Source organism: Ciconia boyciana, chromosome 6, assembly GCF_034638445.1.
Source record: "Ciconia boyciana chromosome 6, ASM3463844v1, whole genome shotgun sequence".
NCBI classification, from domain to species: Eukaryota; Metazoa; Chordata; class Aves; order Ciconiiformes; family Ciconiidae; genus Ciconia; species Ciconia boyciana.
This window is the reverse complement of record NC_132939.1, coordinates 41,163,170-41,187,510: the sequence shown is the minus strand read 5'-3', so window position 1 is coordinate 41,187,510 and position 24,341 is coordinate 41,163,170. Positions and strand designations below refer to the sequence as shown.

The following is a 24,341-nucleotide window of genomic DNA, read 5'->3' as shown; positions in this document are numbered from 1 at the left end:
TTTTTTTTTTCATCCCACTCTCTTTCTGTCAGAAAAGAACCAGGAAAAGCTTGGTTTCTGAAGTAATTGAGGGGCTAATTGTTATTCATTTGAGGATTTCACAATTTAGGTTCGCCCAGAGAATTTTTTGTGATGTTACTTTATTTCTTGCTTCATATAAAGTATTGTTTGTATCTCCTTTTATATTCATCTCAGACACTTTCACTAAGAAATCAATCCTTAGAAATTCTGATCTCATCTAATAAGCATGGATAACTGGATACACCCTCACCCCCCCAAAAAAGCCCAAAACCCAATAATAAGGAAAATAGGTGGGAACATGGAAAATAATTAGGTGTTTTCTAGGAATATGGCTTTTCTGAAATATGAGTGGTTTGGAATAGATTGTCAAATTGAGAGTTTTAGTAAAATATTAATGGAAAGCTTATCCATGTAAGGGCATGGTAAGCTATTTTGGGCTGTTAATGTAGCATTCTGATGAGTCAAGACCTTTGTATAGATTGTGAATGTTTTTAAAAGAGGTAGTTATGCATAGTTACATACTATTTGCTCTTTTTATGCAATTGTAGGAACAGCAGTCTTTAATGTTACATAGATTATATTCTTAGATTCTCACATACAGTTGTGTTGCCTGTGCTAATATTACATTTTTTAATAGTACGGTAGTTCTCAAGCATTAGAACTTGTTTTATTCTTGAGAAGTTATTTTTTTGATGTATCTGGGATGGCTCTTTGCGTAGCCATAGCAATGATGCCAGACATTTATAACTTTACACCTGGTCTTAGTTACTTTTCTTCAGCTGGAGTGGAACATAACTAGGTTACCATTCAGATAGTGCTGATACAGAATAATAAAGATGCATGTTCAAAACAGGAATGTGTTGATTATTAGTCCTCTTGTTTGGAACTATTTTTGTAAGACAAAAACCAGTATATGGATGTTTTTCAGATCTAGAAGCTTCATTTTCTCTGAGTTTCAAGGTTTTTCTGAGAGGATTAGAAACAAGGGGTGGCATTAGAGTGAGACCATAACACTGCCAAATTGGTGAAATCCAACAGTCAAGCAAGTTTAATTTTTAAATATGTCAAATAGATTTAACGTATTTTGCAGATGTTTGCACTTAGCTAAGTTCACACATAGCTAAAGTTTAAGTACTCTACCTAACAAGTGTCCCAATTTTTGCATGGAAGGGAATACTGATAAGTAAAAGCAGCTTCTAAAACGTGCTACAGTATTACAATGTTTAAGCCTTTATTCCTATTCCTTACTGCTACATTGATATTGGTGGGTAGAAGGAGATACACAGAATTGTTGAAGAGTGTAAAGAATACAGGTGGCTATTTGAAACTTTATTTTTCAGATGTGAATTGAGAATGAATGGTTCTATATAATTTGTATTCATTCTAAATTATAATTAACAGAAATGTTAAATTTTAATTTGGGGAAGGCACAGCTAGCTAAGATAAATATCAGTTGAGTGTATTTTAAATTAGAATCCAAAATCATGCTGAGAAAGAGAGGGAATTCATGAATAAGAGGTGTTTTCCTTTTTTAATAATCTGAAAAAAATCAAAGTAGAAGAGATGTTTTGCAGGAGGCCTTTAGCCTGAGAGGTAAAGAGGTCCTTACACATGCAAGTAGAGATATTTGACTAGTATAAAGTACAGAGACTTATTTGCAAATGGATAGAAGGCAGATAGCATGGTGTAGTGAATGAAATATTTAGCTGAGAATTTGGAGACCTGGGACATACATTTGATACTTCAATGTAAAGTAATGTCAGTCAAGTCACTTGTCAGTAGTATTGAACACCTCTGTAAAGTAAGTTGAAATCAAATGACAAAGCATGATATAAGAATTGTTTATTTAATATGTATGTGTGTGTTTGCACATGTGTGCGTGTCGTCATGCTCTTTTTTTTTTTTAGTTGGGGCAGTATGTAGTACATACAAGTTCAGTTTTAAACTCTGCTTTGCTTTTAAGTGATGAATAATGCAGTTTTTCATCAGTTTGAATTATTACACTGAGACTTAAAGAAACTGTTTTGTTCTTTGTAGCTGAGCCAATAACGTTTCCACCTGGAGGAGGCAAGTCATTTATTATGGGTTCTGATGATGTGTTGTTAAGTGTACTGGGCCTTGGAGACCTTGCAGACTTGACAGTAACAAATGATGCAGACTATAGTTATGATGTAAGTGCAATTTTATTTTAAAATTCTTTATACAGTTTAATTTAATCAGCAGTAGTTGGGTCCCCTCTCCCCCACCCTGAACATTACAGATGCAGAGAACAGAGGTTTCATTAGCAAAAACTATTATTTGGGAGGAGGAGGGAGCACCTTGTGAGTGGACTAAGTAATTTGGGTAATTAAAATTAAGTGAGATGACTTGTTTGTTTTCTACTGAGGTAATTTAATTCAGATTTTGTCACTGAGGGAATGTGTTATGACATAAAATACAGACTGACGTCTTAACATGAATTTGTTTGAACAAAAAAGGCAATTATACACTGATATGGAGTATTGAGAAGACATGGCATAAAACAAATATTGATAATAACTTCTTTGCTCTCCCCTGTGTGTTTATGTAGTTAACAGTATAGAATATATATAGTAGTATATTTCAGATGTAAGCTTTTAGGGTGTATTTTTATTATAATCCAGAGTGTTATGACATTCCTTTGACCATATTCATTAAGCTACTACCAGTAGTGTTACATTAATTTTTCATTGGCTAGTAACATTTGATGGCTGGTTAGGGAAGTGTTCAGGTAAGTCTTATGTATTGTATTGTATTTAAAGTGTCTTGTGGTTTTGGGTTGTGGTTGTTTTGGGGTTGGTTTTTGGGGATTTTTTGTTTTGGTTTGGTTTTTTTTAATTATTGTTGTTGGTAAGGTACCTATCTCTTTGTTTCCATAACTTTTCATACATGGTGTTTGTACTGGAAACCATTACTAGGGATTTTATTAAAATCTTAGAATCTGCAAAGTGAAGAAATAAATTGTTTATAGCTTTTTACAGGGTCTGAAAATACTTGTGTGTGACTACACACCTTTTTTTAATCGTAGTTTTCCTTCAGTATTTCTAACTGGTAGGATTATTAATTGCGGTAATGAAGTAAGAGCTAATACTTGCATTTCTCCATTATTGCAGGGTGTTACGTTACATAGTGCTATTTCCTGAATAACAAATGAAAATGCTAATTATCCATCCTTCTATTACTGGACTGTATAAGAATAAATGAAAGAGCTTTTTTAAATATTTGGAGTACTTTCTGAATTTGTATGATGTGTTGTCCTGTTCACAGTAAAGATTAATGTTCAGGTTGTCTGTTTCATTTCAAATGACATAACACTTCTGGGAAATCCAGCAACTTAATATCAGAGTTCAGTTTCAGCTCTTTGCATCTTAACTTTCTCAGGATTTTGCCTTCTGTCTAGCTAAATCTCTTGTGTAATCACATGTAAAATGTGTCTGACTTGAGGGTCATGTACAATTGTTTAGAAAATTATCACTCTTTTTTTAAAGTTTCAATGAAATCTATGAACAAGTGGACTTCAAAGACAAGGTTTTTTTCAAAAGCTTCAACTGCAAATGCTTTAAGGCCGTTTAAATTTGAAACATCCAGACTGGGATGTTCCTAACTTCTACTCCTAACTAGTAGTAAATTCCCCTGGGAATTATGAAGTTGAATAGTTTGGGGGTTTGTTTTACGTAGTGCTGTATTTACTTGGTTGAATAACTTCTAAATGCTCCTGTCTGTATCTTCATCAAAGAATTAAGAGAAGTTTGGTTTAATGCAAACTTTCATGAGGAAAAATATATATTTTAAAGCAGTTTAGAATCTTAAATCAAGCTTCTGAACTTGTCAGTTGATTATTTTATTTTCTTTAAGTGTTATTCCCATTTTTACAGACAGTAAATATGAGGCATCAAAAAACTAAATGATAGACTTTCAGTAGTGAGGCAGCTACAGTTGTGAGATTAGATCACAAATTGCTTTTTGCAGTTGCATTGCATTCTATGTCTGTCCTATTTCCGAGTTCAGAACTTTGGAGTGTCGAGGTCTGGTGGGTCACACTTGCCTGTCATTAAATTTATAAAGGTTACATGACAACATTTGGCTCTTCAGGCACATGTTTGTTACCACAGAATTTTCTGATTCTTTTATCTTTTAAAAATCTAAAATATTTCTTAAGCACCCTTCTTTCCTCTTCTGCCCACCAAAATCCCGAGTCAGCCTGTACGCTGGACAATTAATGAATGGACTAATTAGTATGGTGACCCTTAGGGTTGGTCTGTAATATTGTATTTTGCATGGCTCCATTCTTGGTTGGCTATTTCTAATGCCATGAGAATGATTATCAATCACAATTAATAGTATAAATTCCAGTATCTGTACAACTCCAGTAGCAGAAGAATGCTCTATATCTCTATTATAGATCATTATTATCTGTTGTTTGCCAGGTAGGTCTCCATTGAGAATTACTATAAACATAAAAGGAACAAGAAGTTCCTGGGCTGAAATAATAGCAGTCTGGAAGAACAGTGAGAAACGTCATCACTATTCTTGTACTTTTTCTTAGGCATTTTTGGTTGTTTTTAGCTACTGTCAGAGGCTGATGCTGAGCTAGAAGTGTCTTAGATCAAAATAATGCAATCATTAATATGTTCTGATGCCATAATGGCAAATATATGCCATATTTCTTTCTGTGCTAAAGAGTTTGCAAGAATGTCTTTGATGTAAAGGGAGGAATTTGTGGTGTCTCCTTCAAGAACTCTAGTCGTGTAGGGAGAGTTGGTCTGTAGAGGATGGCCTGTGAGAGACTTTCAGAAGCAAGATTGGTTTTGAGGAAAATGTCATGCTTGACTGCAACATTGTGACTTTGCAATATATTATTCTCTTTTGTGAAGTACAGTGTCTTCATAAAACAGTATGTAGCCATTTTGCTTATTCCAAGAAGGAGAAGTATTTACAGGTGAGCCAAGACAAGCTCTGGGAGCATTACAACAAATAATATAATTGACACCAACTGATGAAACTGTTTCAGGAGAATCTGTGGTACTTGTGACAAACCTGACAATACAGGTTTTTATTGTGCAAAGAGCAATGCAGAATAGAACTTGGAGTTGCCTTTGCTCTTGGGAAACTTAAAGCAGAGAATAGAGGTGATGAATACACAAGTGTGAAATACTGCCTGAGCTAATAAGGAATTTTCAGCAGAAGGCAGAACCTCACAAATTTGTTGAAGGTTTGAAGGTGTCGGTGATCCTGTAGATGAAGATGATCTTATTGCTTCAGTGTAGTTGGATTTTCAAAATTTTCTCATTGACACCCTTTTTTAGAGGCTCTCTCATTACAGATGGGTTTGGAAGGTGTGTGGGGAGAGGTTATCTCATGCCTTAATATCTGACTGATACAGGAGACAAAAGATAGAAGTAAGTTTTTGCTTTCTTACTGGATCATTCACCAAATAGGAGTGAGAAGTGATTGACGATAATTGTCGCTTGGTTTTCCTGCTTCCTATCCAGTCCTCATTTCCCAGTGCTCGTAGCATATCTGCTGTCTTTTAAAACATATCTGAAAAATGTGTGGTGGCTTCTGACTTCTTTGTGTGTCAGAAAAGAAACTTGAAGTATCAAATAACACAGATGGAAAGGATTTTTTTGATATTTTTATTTAAGAAGGGAATCTCTGTCCTGTTGTGGATCTGAAGAGACTGAAATTCAGATGCTATTAGTTCTCCATCACAATGTTCCTTTAGGTTAAAAATTCCTTGATAGTTCTTAATTTCTGAAGTTGTTTCCACATAACTGTGGATCTGCAGTGCAATAAGACGATGTCTTATCTTGTACCTGTAATACAGTACTTGCAGGACATCTTAACCTTGTGCCTCTGTGGACTTAGCTGAAGCCACCTCCTTTTCCAGTAAATCTCCAGATAAGCAGATAATGTTAAGCTAAGTTAATGTTTAAGAAAACAACAAAAACACCCCAAAACACTTAATATTCCCAGTTCTTGCCTTTTGCTCCCAGTAGGTCCTTGCTCTTCAAATAGCTTGTGTGAGCCATTATAGTGCATGAATAAATAAAGCCACAACAGGGTTCCACTAGCTTTCATGTATCACTCCTTGATGAGTGTTGTATTTCAAAAAGGAGAGGATATGTGGACAGGATGGGGATTAAGTTTTAGATCTTAAGAATTTCAACTATAGCTGAAAATTTTTCTGTATGTGAATGATTTAGTGCACAAGTTGTCCACAAGACTAGTCATCTAAGTAGTAGATACAGTACAGTCATCTCAAGTCATGTCTTTTTTGATATCTAGTTCTTTATATTTACCTCAGTCCATGTAGTTGTTTGTACCCTGAGGGAGTAATATTATTACCAAATCAAATGCTCCCATTTCTATATTCTTGGATTCCATAGCTGCACAGGATGGTGGTGGTTTTCTGCTGTAGGACTGGCTGCAAAATGGAAAGTCCTCGTTTACCGGAGCATCTAAATTTGGCAATCTCCAATCAGTCACAACATTCTCAAGACAAAAATAACATTAAAACATTAAAAGACTGACTACAGTTACGAATTACTGCTTTCTAATTCCTGTTTGCCATAAGTGAGTAGTTGATTGAGATAGGGAAATACACATCTCCTTGCTGTGCTGTAAGGATTCTGTTGACTGCAGGGGCAAGGAAGAGGTTCCTTCCCTGGTGTCATGTTTGTTTGGTTTTTGTTTAGCTCAGGTACAGTTTCTTTCAGTCTGGTTTGCTGGTGGTTTACAAGGTTGCTTGCTTGTGTTCCCATACAGACAAATAAAACGAAGGCAAAAAGGGATTTTTATTAGGTTATATTGAGCAAGTATTATAAAGCAGGCATTTCCAATTCTGATTGCTCCTCTAATATGTTTAGCAATTTCTTGTGGTGTATGGTTTGTATGTTTTTTATTGTGCTCTAAGTTTAAGGAGGTTTTGTAGTAAAGTGGTTTTTGCCTCCTTACCTAGATAGAATTTTTGTTTGGGTGTTGGTGGGTGGTTTTGGGTGGGGAACAACTACTCTTGTTTTTGGTAGACCCTACTATTCTAAGTATCTACTCCTGTGGCTGCCTGCTGACAGGGGACTAGGATCAAGGATTCAGCTGACCCCTCGTGGTCCTGTTTAGTAAAGTCCACCAAAGTTTAGGGAAAAAGGAGGAAGGAGCTAGTGAATCTGTATAGTTCCATAGTCTGTCTTCTCATGCCTTTCTTCATCTTTTGGCATTTACAGTAGAACATTAAGACTCAGTGGCGCAGTGTATCCGTGCCTTCTGTGTTGAAAGGCTTTTGAGATGTCCCACTTTAGAACATTGATATACAGTGTCACATTTTACTTCTTTTCCATTGTACCTTTGGCCCATTTTGTGCCTTATATTCATCCTTTGTAATAAGCAAATCCCTCTTCCAAGTCCTTGACTGTGTTTTTCCAAGGTGTATTTTTTTTTTAAATATACTACTGGTTAGCTTTTTTTCTTCGAGGTTGGAAGGATCTCTTTTTTAAAGATGTGTCCGTTGTTTTCTTACTCTTGCAGTAAGGATGTCAAGATTCATTAGAAATGTGGATGGGGAAAAAGAATTAAACAGAAAAAAAATTGGCTTATATATAACTAGATTTCTAGGAAGGTGTACGTGGTGTCTTCTAAAAGAACCAAGATGTTCAAGTGTTTTTAAAAAAATAAGGCTTTAAAGCTATAGTTAAGGTAGGAAATGTACCTTGTTTTTCGTAACTTCTGTAAATTCTGTACCTTGTGTTATAGCAGATTCCTCAGAACTGCTGAGAACAAAATTACCATTGCAACAGTCACTTTAACAAAGATTTAATCAACTCTTTTACTTTTTTTGAAAAATAAGGACCACTGTATTCAGTCTTGGTTTTCTTGAATGACTCTTCATCACAACTGTAATAGAAATCAGTGTGGTGTGGATGCACGTCGCACCCAAAGAATCAAGGTCTCCTGTCTAATCTGGGACATAACAACGTGCTAAAATTAATCATTGCTATTTCAAATGTTTGGCTTTAATTTCTCTAAGTCCCAGATCACCACAAGTGCATGAGGCAACATGAGTTAGCCAGGTGGATGAATACATTACATAATGAGGATTAAAAATATTGAGGGACTCTGCTGGAAAAATACCATTTTCGTCCTTCTTTTTTTTCCTTCCCTTATACACTTTAGATACAGGGAGGTGAATAAATATGCAGTTCAGGCTGAAGTCTGTCAAGTTTAATGCAGAACTCCAGAATTCCACTCTGTTCCCTGAAACAAAAGATTATTCTTTTTATGAAGCTTGTATATAATATGCAGTGTGGTGCTAAATAACTTAGACCTCAATAAAAATATTGTGGTATTCAGTATACTCTGAAGTAGGAAGATGGGAAACAAAATGCTTTGTTATGAAATGTATTTGTTGGATGGTATTAAAAAAAATTAAAATCTGGGTTACATGTCTGGTATAATGACTTTCTGTTGCTTGATCTGAATTTGGCATAGTTTGCACTTAGGCCAGAAATTTACATTAATATAAAGGAAAAGCAAATGTCTGCACATCTGTAACTCAGAACGGTAAATTTTCTTGTCTGAGCCTTTCTATTTGTTTTGATTAGATAGAATCAGATTTAGTTTGAATAGTGGTAATGCAGTCCAGGATATAGATTTGGTCCAAGAATACTTACTACAGTATATGTTATTACGTTATGATCTGATTTTTATTTTCATTCTTGACAGATATAAGATACTAAGACTTTATTGGCTATGGGAGATTTTAATCTCTTAATAGCATTGCTGAAAGTATCTTGGGTTATAGAGAGATTCTGGCCTACAGTTGAGAAACATGCTTCAACAATTACACGGTGAATAGTGTGTAAGGCAGAGGATAGAATTAGTTTCCATTTGTTCTTACTTTGCTAATTTTGGTCATCTAACTAACGTAAGTTTTCTAAACTCCCTTTATAATTCCTTGAGAGGAAGAGAGAAGTACCTGCACATATATTTCTCCTTATGATGGAGGCTTAGGACAAGTGGGATGTAGTCTTTTAAGAGTGTACTCTCTGCATAATATAAATTGTATTCTAAGCTCTAAATTAGTCTCTTGCAGTCACTAGAAGAGTTTGCAGTTTTCTGGTAACTTTTCTGAGTTACCTATAATTAATATTAAGCAGCTGTAATGTTTGTATTTTAGCCTAACTTTTGTATTTTAGTCTATAGGTTAGGAGTATGAATCAGATGTTCACAATATATAAACATAAAGTTTGTGTATATTGCTTCACGTAGTAACTAAATTATTGTCTTACAAATATATTTAAAACTCATTAAAGATTTTAAAAACTATTTATATGTAATGTTACATTTAAAATCATGACAAGTGTGTATTGAAATTTGGATTACCTATTTCTGTGCACATACCTTCATGTGTAGAAGTATTCAAGAATTATGTATATTTCCTGTCATTCTCAGTCAAGTTACTCATCTGAGGAAGATCGCTCACTAGGGACCTGAAGCTCATTTTTATTGTGTGTAAGTGATAAATGAGATTTTGACAGTTGTAATCTCTTCCTTGGGTGCAGAGAACATGATAAGCAATGAGACCTTTATTTTTCTTCAGGGAAGAAGAATTAAAGTATCATTGCACAAAAGGATTAAAACCAGTTTTTGAAAATCAAGGTGGCTTGTCTGTGTATTCAGCATTGTACTCCATTCCACTCTGGTGCAAAAGAAGCTATTACAGTAGAAAATTTTGCGGACTACCTTGCATGCCAGAGAGGCAGTTAGACGCATATAGACAGATTAATAGATAAATGTAAACTTAAGATTGAATATATATTAGCTGAATCAAAAATAGTGTGTTTTCCTAAAATACGAGAAGATATATATTATACATGTTTTTAAACCCAAGATAAAATTACTCCTTTCCTTTTCTTTTTTTAAGCTGCCAGCTAATAAAGATGCCTTCCGAAAGACATGGAACCCTAAGTATACGCTACGCAGTCATTTTGATGGAGTGCGGGCATTAGCTTTTCATCCTGTAGAGCCTGTGCTGGTTACAGCCTCTGAGGACCATACTCTAAAACTTTGGAATTTGCAGAAAACGGTTCCTGCCAAAAAGCAAGTATATGGGTTTTTATAAAACATCAATTGTTTTAAATGCCTTTGAAATTGATTAAACTCTTAAATGTTTTCAGAGTTTTTCAGTAGAGATTTCATGTAGTGTAATAACTCTTCCTTTCTCTTTCAGGAGTGCCTCTTTAGATGTAGAACCCATCTACACATTTAGGGCCCACATGTAAGTGTTTGACATAATTAACGCTTGATGTATTGTCGTTATCTCATGGATTCATAAGACACTTCAGTTTAAAAGTCACAGATGTATTCTATTTTTACATCGTATAGATAAGGTCTGTTATACTTTGTAAAAACAGGTAAATACTGAGTCCCTGTCATGAATTGCACAGTCCACGATAAAACAAGAACAACAGGACATGGCAAGTGTGGTTAGTTGCAATGGAAAGCAGAGATTGTAGAAGATGACAATGAAAACACCTGAGTGATGCCCATGTCTTGGACTGTGGATTTTATATGTAATATGTGAAGAAGATAAATAAGGTAGAATTTATTAGTCTTACCTAGTATCTTCAGATACAAGTCTGAGAAATTAAAAGTACAGATGCAGTCATCAGGACCAAAAAAAAAAACAACCAACCCATTGGATGCGGATTCAATGAGTGAAAAATCATCAAGCAAGTGACTAGGAGGGTTCTGATTTTTTTTAGGGGTTTGGACAAGAATAAGAAATAAAATTTCATTGCCAGTATAGACCAAAGTAGTAGGTAGGGCATGGGTATTAATTTGCACATATGCCTCTCGAGTCTGGGGGAACTTGAAAATCAGTGAGATAATTGTTGTAATCAAAAAGTTGATTAATACCTGAATAAATTTCTGATAGCTACAGTTAGTTCTCTTGCAATGTCAACCCAGGCTTCCTCATTTCCCATCTCAAGTTTGCCTGCTTTGTGTGCAAATGGTGGTTCATTACACACCATAACAAATATTCTCATTTCTGATTGCAGTCCAGCCCAAGATCTTGGGAAAGCAGATTGCACAAACTAATCTGAAACAAGGAAAGATCTTTGTTGTGTCAGATGGTGACAGTGAGCTAACCTGAATTAAACAATGTCAGTAAAACTTGCAAGTTGAGCTGGGACTTGTAAAACTCCTAGTGATTTTTCAGCTTGCGTTAACTGCGTTATTACTGCCTGAGTTTCAGCTGCTAATTTTGAATTCTGCTTCCTGCCAATAAGAAGGCAAGACAAAAATGCACAATGCGTAGCCGGTCACAGTAGTTTGAGTGTACTCTCTTTATATAACTAAAGGTCCAGTCTCCAACCCATTTAGCAGGTAAGCTTCACAAGAGCTCTTTGATAAGCATGGAAGTGGATAACACTTCCTGTGCTGGCCTCGAACAACAACAACAAAAAAATAATAAAAAAAAAAATCAGTAGTTTATATTAGGAAATCTACACATGCTATTGTCACCCTCCTCCTTCCCTTAAGCCACTTACTTGATAGAACGTAATGTCATTTTTTTTGCGCTTATTAGCTAAAGCATAAAACACTCTTCCCTAGGGCTGGATGACTTATTTGTCCTTATGTTTAAATACAAGTGTTCTTTTGTGTTCTTAAGTGTTCTTTTGAGTGATAGAGGGTCACTGACCAATTGAATTCCCCTTCAGATCTCTTTCTCTGTCTAAATTTGGGCTATTATTTGGGCTTTTGTTACTGAATACCAAAAGGTAGGGTTTGGGGAAGTTTTGATACAGAACTGATCTCTACCCTGTGACTTCCAATTAGACTGGTTACAAAGTAATTTTACTATTTTTCCCCTCAGGCAGGCTTTGAGCAACATTCCCTTTCAGCCCAGTTTCATTCTTCACTTTGCCAAACACATAGGTGGATTCAACCAATAGTCTTCCTTTTCACCATCTTCAAATATGTAATTCTAGTTTGCTCATCTGCACTTAAACAACCAGTGAACTCCTTATATCCTGAGCGTGGCCCATCAAATGAGCCAGGCATCTAGGGAATATGGTTTTATAATACAGTTAAACCTGACTTAGTAGTGTGTCCAAAGAAGCAGACCTGCTGCTTCCTTTGGGCTACAGCTTGTGCTTGTCTGATATCACAGCAAACAGGTTGATGAAGTTAAACCAGTAAAAGTCTAACTGTGGCCAAAAAGTACTCTTTCTGGGATCATTTTTCTGAACCAGTTTACTGTGGCACAGGTTACTCTCAGTTCCTAAAATAGGATGAGAAAATAGTTGGGGGGGGCGGGGGGGAGCAGCTATAACCACCTCTTTCAGCACAGCTAGCTATTAGGTTGGCATAGATGCACTGTAAAAACTCAGTGTTTGTAGGTTTAGTTACTGTTGCTTCTGAGAAATAAGATTATGTTCTTTGAATTGCTTGAATTTGGATAGTTTTAGTTAATTTGTTATGAATATTTTAATACAGGTTGGTATCACTTGTTGAGACTTAAAAAATGTTTTAAGATAATTTTTTCTTTAGAGTTTGAATTTTTTTTAACTACTTAATCCAATCCAATTTTTTTTTTTAAAGTAGATGGCTAATTTTCACTTCTATCCTGTAGGCGGTATCAATAAACTTCTTTTTCTCTGTCTCCCAATAGTGGACCTGTATTGTCATTGGCAATTAGTTCCAATGGAGAACAGTGTTTCAGTGGTGGTATTGATGCAACCATCCAGTGGTGGAACATGCCTAGCCCTAACGTGGATCCATATGATACCTATGGTAAGTACCTTTTAAAAGATAAACAACTCATGACGGTTGTCTCCAACATTAATTTTCTGCTTGATGCTAATCTGTTTTCTAGAGCTTTTGTGAAATGTAACTGCCATTTATTGACTAAATTGTGTGTTTTCAACTTTTTGTTTGTGGGAAACATTAATTATTTATTCCCACTTGCCTTGGTGACATACTTTGTATAGAACTGTAATAGGAAGACTGGCAATTTCTAAGGTTTAAACAGTAAAGAAAAATTTAATCATAACTCTTATTTTTTAAGAAGCATGCTTACTACTTTGAACCAAAATTCCAAATTTTTGAATGATTATTTGTTCTCATAGGAAATTCTTAGAAAACTAAGATAAGTGTACTCAAATTCTATGTCCCGTGTTTCTGATTTGCACCTCAGTTCCCATAACTGATGTCTCTAAAATTAAAGAGCTGATAACTACTTGGAAAACTGCATATCACTCTCCTGCCATTGATGGTGATCAGCATTTCGTGTTTAGTGTAATTCTAAGGGTGTGGTTCCATGATTGACTGAAGTTTGAATGAGACAAAGTCAAGATTTCTTCCTTTCTCTGTTGTGTCAATGTAATGAGTGAGCTAATACAACACTCAGGCTGCATAATCTGTGGCAGTGAGATGGGGAGGGATGGGAAGCAGTTCTGTCTTGCACCAATTTAGGAAGACCGCTACACCCTGTCCCTTAAAACCAATGTATAGCTCAAATTGTGCGCCTCTGCTACAAATTTATTCAATATAGTCTAATCACTAAAAATGGTCCGATTTGTTCATGCAGGTAGGATTGTTGGTATAATTTTCATGGGCCTCAGACAGAACTGTCTCTACTCAACTGACAAAGTTATTTTTAAAAGAGAGAGCTCTAATAGGATGCTTTTCCTCCCTGAAGCTTGTTAGCAGGGTTCTGGGTTGCAAGACCAACTTGTTTTTAATTTCCTGCAAAACTGAATTTTAGTGATTTATCTGGCTTTATTCCTTTCCATTTATCTCTTTCTCTCACTTCTCTACTCAAAGCCTGGTAGAGAATAGATTAAAAACCTCTCTATAAAAGACGACTATAAAGTATCAGGGAGAAGAAAATAAGAATGTGTTTACCTGTTCCACTACAGAAATAATCTTGTTTTAATTATTAGGGTGCTTGAGAGTTTTAGAGCATGCCCCTGTGTCAGCAGAGTACGCTGAGTAAAAAGAGCATTAGGCATCAGTGTTTCAGTGGAAAGCTGATTTTGTTAGGTGTTTTTGCACCTTGCACAGAGGAAGGGCTGTGACTGAGCATTTTTAAGATGGTGAATTTGGAGGGAAGAAGCAAGTGACTCAGAGAGGAGACGGTAACAAGCGTGTATCATTCTGGAAAAAGGGACATAGTTGTTTGTGGGGTTTTGTTGGTTGGTTGGTTTGGTTTGGTGGGGTTGTTTGTTTGTTTGTTTTTCTTTTTTGGTGGGTGGGGGGTTTTTTTTGTTTGGGTTTTTTTTGAGAAAGCTGGCAGTGGTTGTGCAAAATGACCTCCTGTGTAATATTCTAGTTGTTGCTTAAACAGGAAGGGCTGGGGGCATATATGACAGTTTTATGTGGAATTTAATTTATATTGAGGTACAAGAAATACTTATTTCATGTTTCTTCACTGAAAAGGTTTCATTTATGAACTTTTGTTTTTTCCAGAGCCAAACGTTCTAGCTGGCACATTAATTGCTCACACAGATGCAGTCTGGGGTCTTGCTTACAGCGGTGTAAAGAATCACTTACTATCTTGTTCAGCAGATGGCACTATTAGATTATGGAACCCACCAGAAAAAATGCCCTGTATTTGCACTTACAATGGAGAGAAAGGTAAGTTTTTGCAGTGGTTTTGAAAATCTGTTCTGAGGCAGCTGATGATGTGTCCAGGCTCATTTTCTCCGTTTATCAAAACTAGGTTACAGGACTAAAGGAAAAAGATCTTTTAACAAAGTAATCCTGGTGCTGTAGCATTACTCTAAAGAAGGGAGCGAATTTCTTCTTTAAAGTATGAGTATGAAACAAACTAAATGTTTAAACCGTCAAGAATTTTAAAAGTGTTTCATTCTTTCTAAAGACAATTTTTTCTCTTTCTAGAGCACGGAATACCTACATCAGTTGACTTTATAGGTTGTGACCCTGCTCATATGGTGGCATCTTTTAACACTGGCAGCACAGTCATCTATGATTTAGAAACATCCCAGTCAGTGGTAATGCTTTCATCACAAATAGAATCTGGTACGTAAAGCTCTTTTGTATTAAATATCCATCTTGGATGAGTTACCTTTATCCAAGTTTTATTATATGGTGAGTTAAATGAAAAAGTTTTGCTCCTCTCCTGCATCATGCAGTTTGAAAGTTGGTTAGATGCTTAAAGATGCTTGGAACAGACACAATGGAAAAGATTGTGGATTAGCAGGATTTGAAAGTGGTTAGAGACAGTGAAAGCAACAGTTTTTGTTCTCTAAGCTTAGGCTTCTCAAGATTTAGCTGTCTGAATTGCATATTAAAACACAGTTTTTATTATATAGCCTTGACATGGAGGATATTAAGATAAATAAATAAGTGAATTAAGCAGAGTATTAGTTCAATGTAGAATTCTGCACGGGTTGTGATTAAACACTCTCTCCTGTGGAACTTTAGTATTAGAAATTCTGTTGCTACAAATAAGGTGCTACAAAGATGTAGCTCTTTAAGAATTGTATGTATCTGATGAAAATCTAGACATAAGAGCCTTCTTTTCCTGAACCTATGAAAGTGTTCCATAAGGAAAACCTCCAGTTTTGGGTCATTCCTTTCTTTGAAATGAGATCTAAAAGAATAATGCAAGGGGAGAATTAGTTTCTCCCCTCCAAGTAGTCCAGTTTACTTAGTGATTATAGTTACGGTATTAAGTAGCTTATGTAAAGACTTCAACACAGGTTACAAAACTGTGTAAAAGCTATATTCTAGGTAGCATGTGCAAAAACTGGCATTGACAGTGAGAAGGAACATCACAAATTGGAGAAATACCTTTCCTGATTTGAAGAGAGAATCTTAAATGGAATCAACAAAAATTAAGCACAGAAATGAAAGGAACAAGCCTTAAAACACTGGCATATCAAGATAAGAAAATGAGTTTTTTTTAAAGAGTATTCTAAACTTCTAAAGAGATTCTAAACCATTCTTTGTTTCTTTAAGTTGAAATAAGACATAAATATATCCGACAGACTCTAATAGGTTAGGTTGACTTCAGTTACTCAGATTCTATCTTGCCCCCCGCCAAATCTTTTTTGATATGGAGGTATAAGAGGTGTGTGCTAAACACGGATTATGGATGCCACAGTTTGTTTCTATTTGGCTAGTGCTGCCCTGCAGTACTTGCTTGGTTTGTTTGCTAGCTCTATCAAGAATCTTTCATGTGTATAAACCACTTGTACAGCTTTAACCTTCCAGTACATTTGCTAGAGTATACCTGGCTTAGCCCCATCCTGTAAAGCAAGAAGCTATTATTTATTTCTTAGGAGATTCATTGATGCTCTGCCTAAAATGTTATTTATATAGTATTAGTTAATATAAGAAGCTAAAGTGTAATGCTAAAATATTCTCATTTTAACTTTAATCCTTTCTTTAAGGCAGGTGAATTTTTTTTTAATTTTCAGGTGTACAATCAAATAATCATATTAACAAGGTAGTAAGTCATCCCACGCTTCCTGTAACTATTACAGCACATGAAGATAGACACATCAAATTTTTTGACAACAAAACGGGTAAGGTTAAGAGAACCTAACTTGTATGTATGAATATGTTTAAAGTAAATCTGGATGGACATAGGGAGAATCCATTTGTAGAAAACTTACTAGTGATGCAGTTTTACACAAGAGAACTTTTGGTATTAGTAAGATTAAACCTCTTCAGTACTTTTTCTATGAAATAGTAATATCTGTTGCAATTGTGGCTTCAGTCAGAAAATACTCTCTCAAAACAGGCAGAGATAATTGCGAGGGACAAGAAGGTCCTCTTAAGGTAGCACTTTGCTAATTTATAGAATATGTCTGCTATTTTCTTCCTGTCTTCATCATTTCCATGCTTTTAACTCTAAGCATATATCAGTTATGTTTTTCAACTCTCAGTAGTAAGGAACATTGCTTAGTACCTATTAGGGCAAGAAATAGCCCTGAAGTCATTGTAGTAATAGAATCCTGTGTTATACTTAAGTTGATGATTAAGTTTATAAAACAGAAAAGGATCTGGAAAAAATAAGGGAAAGAAGGGTATGGGGAAAAACTGCACAGTCTGTCATGACAAAACAGTTGGAATAATTGTAAGAATGAGCATAAATTTCCTGTTCATCAAATTATCAGTCACTTCCTGCATGTTATCCTACCAAAGTTGGAAGGAAAAAAAAAATCAACGTAAGCTGACTTAAAGTAAGCACATGTGCAAAACACCTGTTTTAAGTGTGTTTGGGTTGGGTGGGGTGAGGGGTGCTGTTCTTGCGGTTTTTGTTTTTAAAAGCAAAAAGCTAAGACATTTTTTCCCCTTCTCACCTGCCATAAATGTATGTATTTGAATTGTGGTCATTAAATGTGTTGCAGTGATTGTCCTGAAATTAAAATGTATTGCTTTAAAGAAACAAAGATGTAGAATAGGGAGAAAAATCTTGCATGAACAAATAATTGGGTCACAGACAGGAAACGGAAGGTAGAAGTAAATGGTCATTTTGTGGAAAAAAAAAAAAAAAAATTACCAAGTCCTGGAGGGATCAGCAATAGTTCAACATAATATGGATCGTCTGGACAGGGGACAGTATGTTGACAGTTTACTGACATTCATTAATTCAGGTATTAAAGATGAAGGCTGATGAGGAAGACCTGAAGATCTGAATAGACTTAAGAGCAGGCAAATTAAATTCCATGTGGATAAATGTGAAATGATGCATGTAAGGAAAAACAAACTTTATAATATAAAATAATAATCACTGGGCTGACTGTTTTTACTCGAGGTAAAACCTCGGATGTATAAGAAGAGATTGGATGAAAATGTCAGTTCAGTGCTTAGCAGTCAGAATGGCAAAATTAATGTTAGGAGGAAGGAAAGGAATAAAGAACAAGAAGAATCATTGTTAATACCTTTGTATGAATACTTGGTGTATCCACATGCATACTTTGTGTTACTCCAGTCTCCCTTATCTCAAAAGGGATATAGCCAAATTAAAATGTTTCAGAGAATGGTTAAAAAGATGATTCAGTAGTTTTTAGCTTCTTGAAGAAGAATCTTAGAAACTAAATAGACTGAGATTCTTCAGGAAGACAGACAACTGGGCAAAGATGATATACCTTCTTCATGTTAGCAAATAAATTATTGTAAGACCATGACTATCTTTTCCAATACATGAACTAAGGTTCAGTTGATAACCCCCAGCAGGTGACAGATTCAAAACAGAGGTGGTTGTTCTTACAATGTGCAGTTAAACATTTTGGAACTCCTTCCAAAAAGCATCATCAGATGCTAAAAGATGTTATTAAGAGTCCAGGAATGGAGGCCACTGAAAAGAAATGCATTAGGAGTGGTTGAATCAGAGATAATATCTCTGGTTTGTGACCTAACTGAACAGTTAATTATTAGAAGCTGGAGAGTATTCTGGGCAAGTATCACTTATAGTTGCCTTGTTTTTATTTTATTCCCTGGCTATCACCAATAGCCTCTCTCCTAGCACTGACAGAGTTAGATGATGGACCTTTGGTATGTCTCAGTACGTCTCTTTTTACAAAGCTTTGTCGACACTTTGTCCTACTGGGGCAGGTATTAGGACATTTAAGGGACTAAAAATTGAGGTTCTCACCCAGTCCTTTTAGGATTGTTCTTCGTTGTCATTGCTACCAGTAAAGATGCCAGATGGATAAAAAGAGTGCTTATAATGGGAATGCCTTTTTGAGAGTTGTGTGTCACTTACCCATATGCTTATACAAGAGTCTGCAGTTGAAACTTAATAATTTCTAATACAGTTGTATCATTCAGATATTATTGGAATCTAAATAAATATATTATTCTATATTGCAGTTAATGGGAATGTTATTTTTAAGAGGAACAATACTTCACAGGAAATTCACTGTTTATTTTGCTTTTAGGTAAAATGATCCATTCTATGGTTGCTCACTTGGATGCTGTCACAAGTCTAGCTGTAGATCCTAATGGAATCTATTTAATGTCTGGAAGTAAGGGTTTTTTCATATTCTGTATGCTCTATAAATTTTGCATTTGTGATGCACGTCAGTGTTTGACAAATCTAACTTTGTCTTTTTTCTTTTTTTTTTCCTAAACAGGCCATGATTGTTCCATTAGGTTATGGAATTTGGACAGCAAAACATGTGTGCAAGAAATAACAGCTCATAGGAAAAAGCTGGATGAATCAATTTATGATGTAGCATTTCATCCGTCGAAAGCATATATTGCCAGTGCAGGAGCTGATGCCCTTGCCAAAGTATTTGTGTGACATAGCAGAACAAACCTGCGTCATAACAGCAGGTCTGTTTGGACAAAAAAGAGGGAATGCGTCACTGCCATCAATAATAAGGTTACCAATAAGACACTACATCTGATCTGCCTGGGTGAAGGCTCTTATGTGGGGCAGGTATAAGTTGGTGAAAAGTCACCACATCTTGAACAATGTCAGGCTCATTCATTTAACTGTAAAATTACTGTATTTGGGGGGGTGGGGAGAAACACAAAAAAGAAAACCAGTATTTGTAGCCTTGACTGGATATGAACTGAGCGTATGTCTGTTCTTTAGGTGTCTTTAAGCAAACGTGGAGTCTGATCTTACAAAAGACTTTTGTTTTGGACTCTGTGTGCTGCCTTAGGGTTAGGAATGTGGTGCTCTTGTGGGGGGAAGTGAGCTCCAAGAGTAGCTTTCTTTTCATCTCTTAGTAATCTTCTGTTTATCAGTTGAATGCCACAGATTCCCCTTTTAAACTTTTATTTTGCTTTAAAGAAAAGGAAATTTAACTTAAAATATTTTAGCATTAGTTGCACAAAATGTTTGGATAAAATTCTAGTTTTTATAAGTCTTTTTATATATTTAGCCTGTCACAACAGTGCTCAAGATTGTATTGATAATGTTTTTCTGCATTATAGAACCCTAAAACACAGAGATCTCACTGACCCGCTGCTGTGTAACCACACTCTTCCCTTCTTTTGCCTAATACAGCTCAGCTAAGTCCTTGCATAAGGATGCTAATTCATCATCATCACATAACTGTCTTCATAAATAAAGGACTGTAAAATGTGTTCAAATGAAACACAGAGGGGTTAACACCCCCGAATGAACTCTTAAAAAAAAAAAATTAATCTTGGCATCCTATCACTATGTGATATTTTGTACATCTTACTGTATTTACGAGTTTATTTATCAAGGATTACCCATCTTGCTAATGGCCTATTGTTATTTATTTCACTTTTTGTTGGTCTTATATCCTTTTATGTAGTGTGTTAAAGGGCCCTGTATATCTATTATGGCACTCTTTGAACAGTCTAAAATAGATGAGAAAATGGGACATTTGATAATTCTAAAGTTGCAAACCAATAATTTCTTTTTCCTCTGGTTAAGTACCTGGAGTGGAGTTGATTCCAAAAAACAATCTTGTTTCAGAACTTTTGGAGTGAAAAATATTTTTATTTGCGTTTCAAATAGAATACAAAAGTAGTTGATTCAAGATTCATAAATCTGCTGTGTTTTGACTAGTTATTCCCTGCTTTTATTTTATTTTCAGATGTGCTTCAGTTTATGGTGTAACTAAAGATTTTGTTTGTGTAATGCATGATTAATACAATAAAGTATTTTTTCTAGTCTTCCACAAAACTTTTCTGATCAGTTTGCGAGTTTTGATGAGTTTTGTAAGGTTTCTGTTTTACAAACTATGAATCAGCAAATTTTTAAGATTGTACCACATAGCAAAAGTACAGCTGTTGAAAAATAATGTATATAAAATGCATATAATAAATATTAAATGGTGTACCTGTATGTTACTGTTGGCTACATTATTTTGTGTTGCACAGTTTGAAAGTGTCATTCTACAAATTACTAAATTAGGTCTAAATTTTAGCAAAATGACCATTTGTTTATTATGCTTATAAGCTGCTTTGCTTTTGGAAAATTGTAATAGTTGTCTGGATGTCGACCAACTGTTCGGTTTCAAGCAGCAGTACCCACATATAAGAACATGTTTCCACAGTATTTTTAAATATTTTTACAGGAACAAATTGAAAATTGATAGTGTATTCTTAGAGCCTTTATAAGATGATAATCACACAGTTTTTCAGTATGTCTATATATGAAGTGATTCTCAAGTGATGTAGGAGCCAGAAAGATAATCTGTTTTTATTTCAAACTGCCACTGAATCATTGTGTTGAATTAAAAAAAAATTTAAAAACCTCATTTTTAAATGCTTAAAACTTGCCCGTATGTCAAATGTTAGCTATTAACCTTTGTCCATTTCTTTACAAGTTCTCCAATAAAGATGATGTGCAAAAGGGCAATCTTTTTGCAAAACGCTAAGCTGCAGGTCAACATTTAGCAACTCTGTGATGAGTCACTTTGCTGAAAGTGTATGAGCAGAAACAGAATACCACAATAAGAATCTTAGATTTTCATGTAAAAGTAGTATGTTTAGGTATAAATTACCTTAAGCTGGAACATGTTCCTATAAGTGGTTGTAACTGTATTGTTCCATGTAAGTTTCCAGTTTTGCAGTGAGAATGTATCTCATGCCACCTCATGTCAAGCAAATTAGATTTTAAAAAAAAAAAAAGAAAGGAAAAAAAGGTGCTCATGGTAGGCAGAATACTGCAGTTATATTCTGAAATTAGTTTTGTTTTAGTAATAATGTTATGTTGTTTGAAATGTTACAGTAAATTATAATTGTATAGAAATTGGAGAATTTTGTCCTTTATCATGAAGATTGAGGTGAGGCCTTTCAGTAACTGCTTGTAGGACACTAAGACTTTACTTTTGAAAGTAACATTCAGCTGATTTGCACTTTTTGTTCCTTCCAGTCTAAAGCATTCAACTAATCAACAGATAAGAGAGTATTTGAATTTTATTGGAAGTAATTTCATAATCGCCTTTTCTGAAGCCAAACATTGTTTCTGGCAGCTTTTCCAGACTGCTGCATTTTAATGCTTAAATGAAATGTGATTGTTTAATAAACATTGCCATGCATAACATTTACTTTTTTTTTGAATTGTATTAAAATTGAAATGGTAAAACCAAAAATATTTGCTTATTTTCCTTAATTGAAATCTTAACGGTCATCTTAGTTCACTAATGCATAGTGGATCAAATGCTGTAGTGAGGCTTCATTTATTGAATATTGACAATAATCCCTAATACAGTCTTAGTTTCTTTATTGTGGGGTATAACATGCTAAAACCTTCATTTGTTTTTTAAAACAGAATAGCTGTAGTACCGGTGATGGGGGAAAAAATGAGTACTGAAATAAATGTTTTCATTTAGCAAAAACAACTCAGCTTATGAAAGGTCTGACTGACTTCTTGTTTGTAGGTAAGACCCAAAGGACTTGCGCTCAGAACCTGGATGGAAAGATATCTAAATGTGTTTAATAATACATTTAGGATTTAGGGTACGATTGATGTAACAGACTTACTCCCCATCTTGCTTTTTATTGTAGGAACTGTTTTAAGCAGATGAGTGGTGACTGTAGTCCAGCATCTTGTCTACATAAATATCAAATATGTCTGAAAAAGGGTGTAACAAACCCTGATCAAGAACCTTCCCTAATTTAGAAATCCTAAGGAAGAATTTATTTGCCAGGAGATAATTGGTAGATTTTCCTAGTGGGAAAACTGTGGGCTTGAGGATACATTATCGGAGGCTGTCCATTTCTCCTATTCTATGTTAATTGACTTATTTTAAAACTGATAGCACTCTCTGTCCTGGCATGCTCTTATTATTATGTGCTTCTCTAGCACTTCCCGTCTCAAATCAGTGGAAAGCTTGGCCACACAGTGCTGACTGCTCTTCCTTCTAGCTACTGTATCACATAAAAGGTGTCTCTAACAAATGCATCCCAGTTGAGCAACCGGTATTTTTGCAGGGGGGCCAAACACACAGATAAGGTGGTCTACACAAATCCTGCTGGAAAAATGAGTGTAACTATTTTTCCTCCCAGATAAGGTACATGGCATGAAAATATGACTGATTTTACCTTTTAGTTGTGTTTGGTTTCACTGCGGGGTGTGTGTGTGTATATATATGTATTTATGTTTTTAAGAACTTTTTTAAAAGAAAAAAATTAACAAAAACAGAAGGCTTCAGAATTGTTTTTAAATGCTACATCTGAGGTAAGCATGAATGAAGGTTTAAGTTCCATATTTAATCCTTGCTCTGTTGATACTTGGAAAATACATTATCCTTGAGCCCTATGCAAACTAAATGGCTTATATTAATAGATTTTTAAAAATAAATAGTTCAAGCTACAAAACATTATAAAAGTCATAAAAATACATTGCTTTGTTTTTTAATTTTAACATAGAACCAAATTTTGACTGACTTGATAATGGGAAACAACAATACTTTCTTTTTAGTCTTCCCTCTTACTTGTATATCTTAATGGCTCCTCACAAGAGAAGTCATCTAGACTTTCTGAAAGTGCATGTATAGCAACAAAAAACTTATATTTTTTAATATTTACAGTGTTTAAGGAAATTAATTTAAGTCTGGTGAGATCCTTAGTAATGAAGAGGAGGCAATGTGAGGTAGCCCAGGTCATAAGGCTCTTGCTTTCAAGAATCACTGAACCTCTGACTTCAGTGCTATAAAAGTCTCTGCTGAAGACAGTAAACTGAAAGTTGTTGATGTGTACTTCAACAGTAGCTATGGTTTAATTTCTTTAGATGCACATCAAACTGAACAGATGTTAGTGAGGCCTGTTTTTTTTTGTGATCTAGAACCTTATTAGGAGATCTTTAATTTTCCAATTATTAATTCCCATACATCTTGAATGCAGTATTGATAATACTTCCTCCTGGAAGGTCATGTCTAGTGTTCCAGCTGGTTTGGTCTAGTTTTCCTGAACCAAAATAACAGGAGGCCAACTGTTGGCCAGCCCTTAGCCATCCTAGCGCACCGACAGTGTCTAGGAGCAGTGCTAGGGCATTTAATCTGGCAGTAGAAGAATTCTTGCTTTGATTGTATGTAGTGTTATAACGTAAAATTGTCAGAGTAACATTGAATCTCTAGCATGCTTTCTTAACTGGAGGAGAGAGAACTGGTTCCTACAAGCATATGGCTCCGCTTTATGTTCTCCATTGGGACCCTAAGCTATTGACAGTTGTTAGCTACTGACCTCTAACAAATAGCAAATAGCAACTTTAATATCTTCATACGGAAACAACATATACAGTTGTCTTCAGTTACATGGAGAATATCTATAGTGTTCTGTTACCTAAATCTTAGTGCTGTGAGACTTTTGATACTCTCATTTTAAATTGATTG

General features: G+C 35.2%; 1 protein-coding gene across 3 annotated transcripts in view; it reads left to right on the top strand.

Moving 5' to 3' along the window:
* Positions 1 to 22,058, top strand: part of STRN3 (striatin 3) — a 68,559-nt gene extending 46,501 nt beyond the window's left edge. For all 3 annotated transcript variants that reach the window (XM_072863535.1, XM_072863536.1, XM_072863537.1), the window contains 9 exons: positions 2,059 to 2,192; positions 9,959 to 10,134; positions 10,265 to 10,312; positions 12,713 to 12,834; positions 14,512 to 14,679; positions 14,944 to 15,084; positions 16,488 to 16,595; positions 18,957 to 19,043; positions 19,152 to 22,058. In XM_072863535.1, coding sequence (XP_072719636.1) covers positions 2,059 to 2,192; positions 9,959 to 10,134; positions 10,265 to 10,312; positions 12,713 to 12,834; positions 14,512 to 14,679; positions 14,944 to 15,084; positions 16,488 to 16,595; positions 18,957 to 19,043; positions 19,152 to 19,321 — 1,154 coding nt within the window. In that variant the 3' untranslated portion in view covers positions 19,322 to 22,058. The remainder of the gene's footprint in view (positions 1 to 2,058; positions 2,193 to 9,958; positions 10,135 to 10,264; positions 10,313 to 12,712; positions 12,835 to 14,511; positions 14,680 to 14,943; positions 15,085 to 16,487; positions 16,596 to 18,956; positions 19,044 to 19,151) is intronic.
* Positions 22,059 to 24,341: the final 2,283 nt, after the last annotated feature.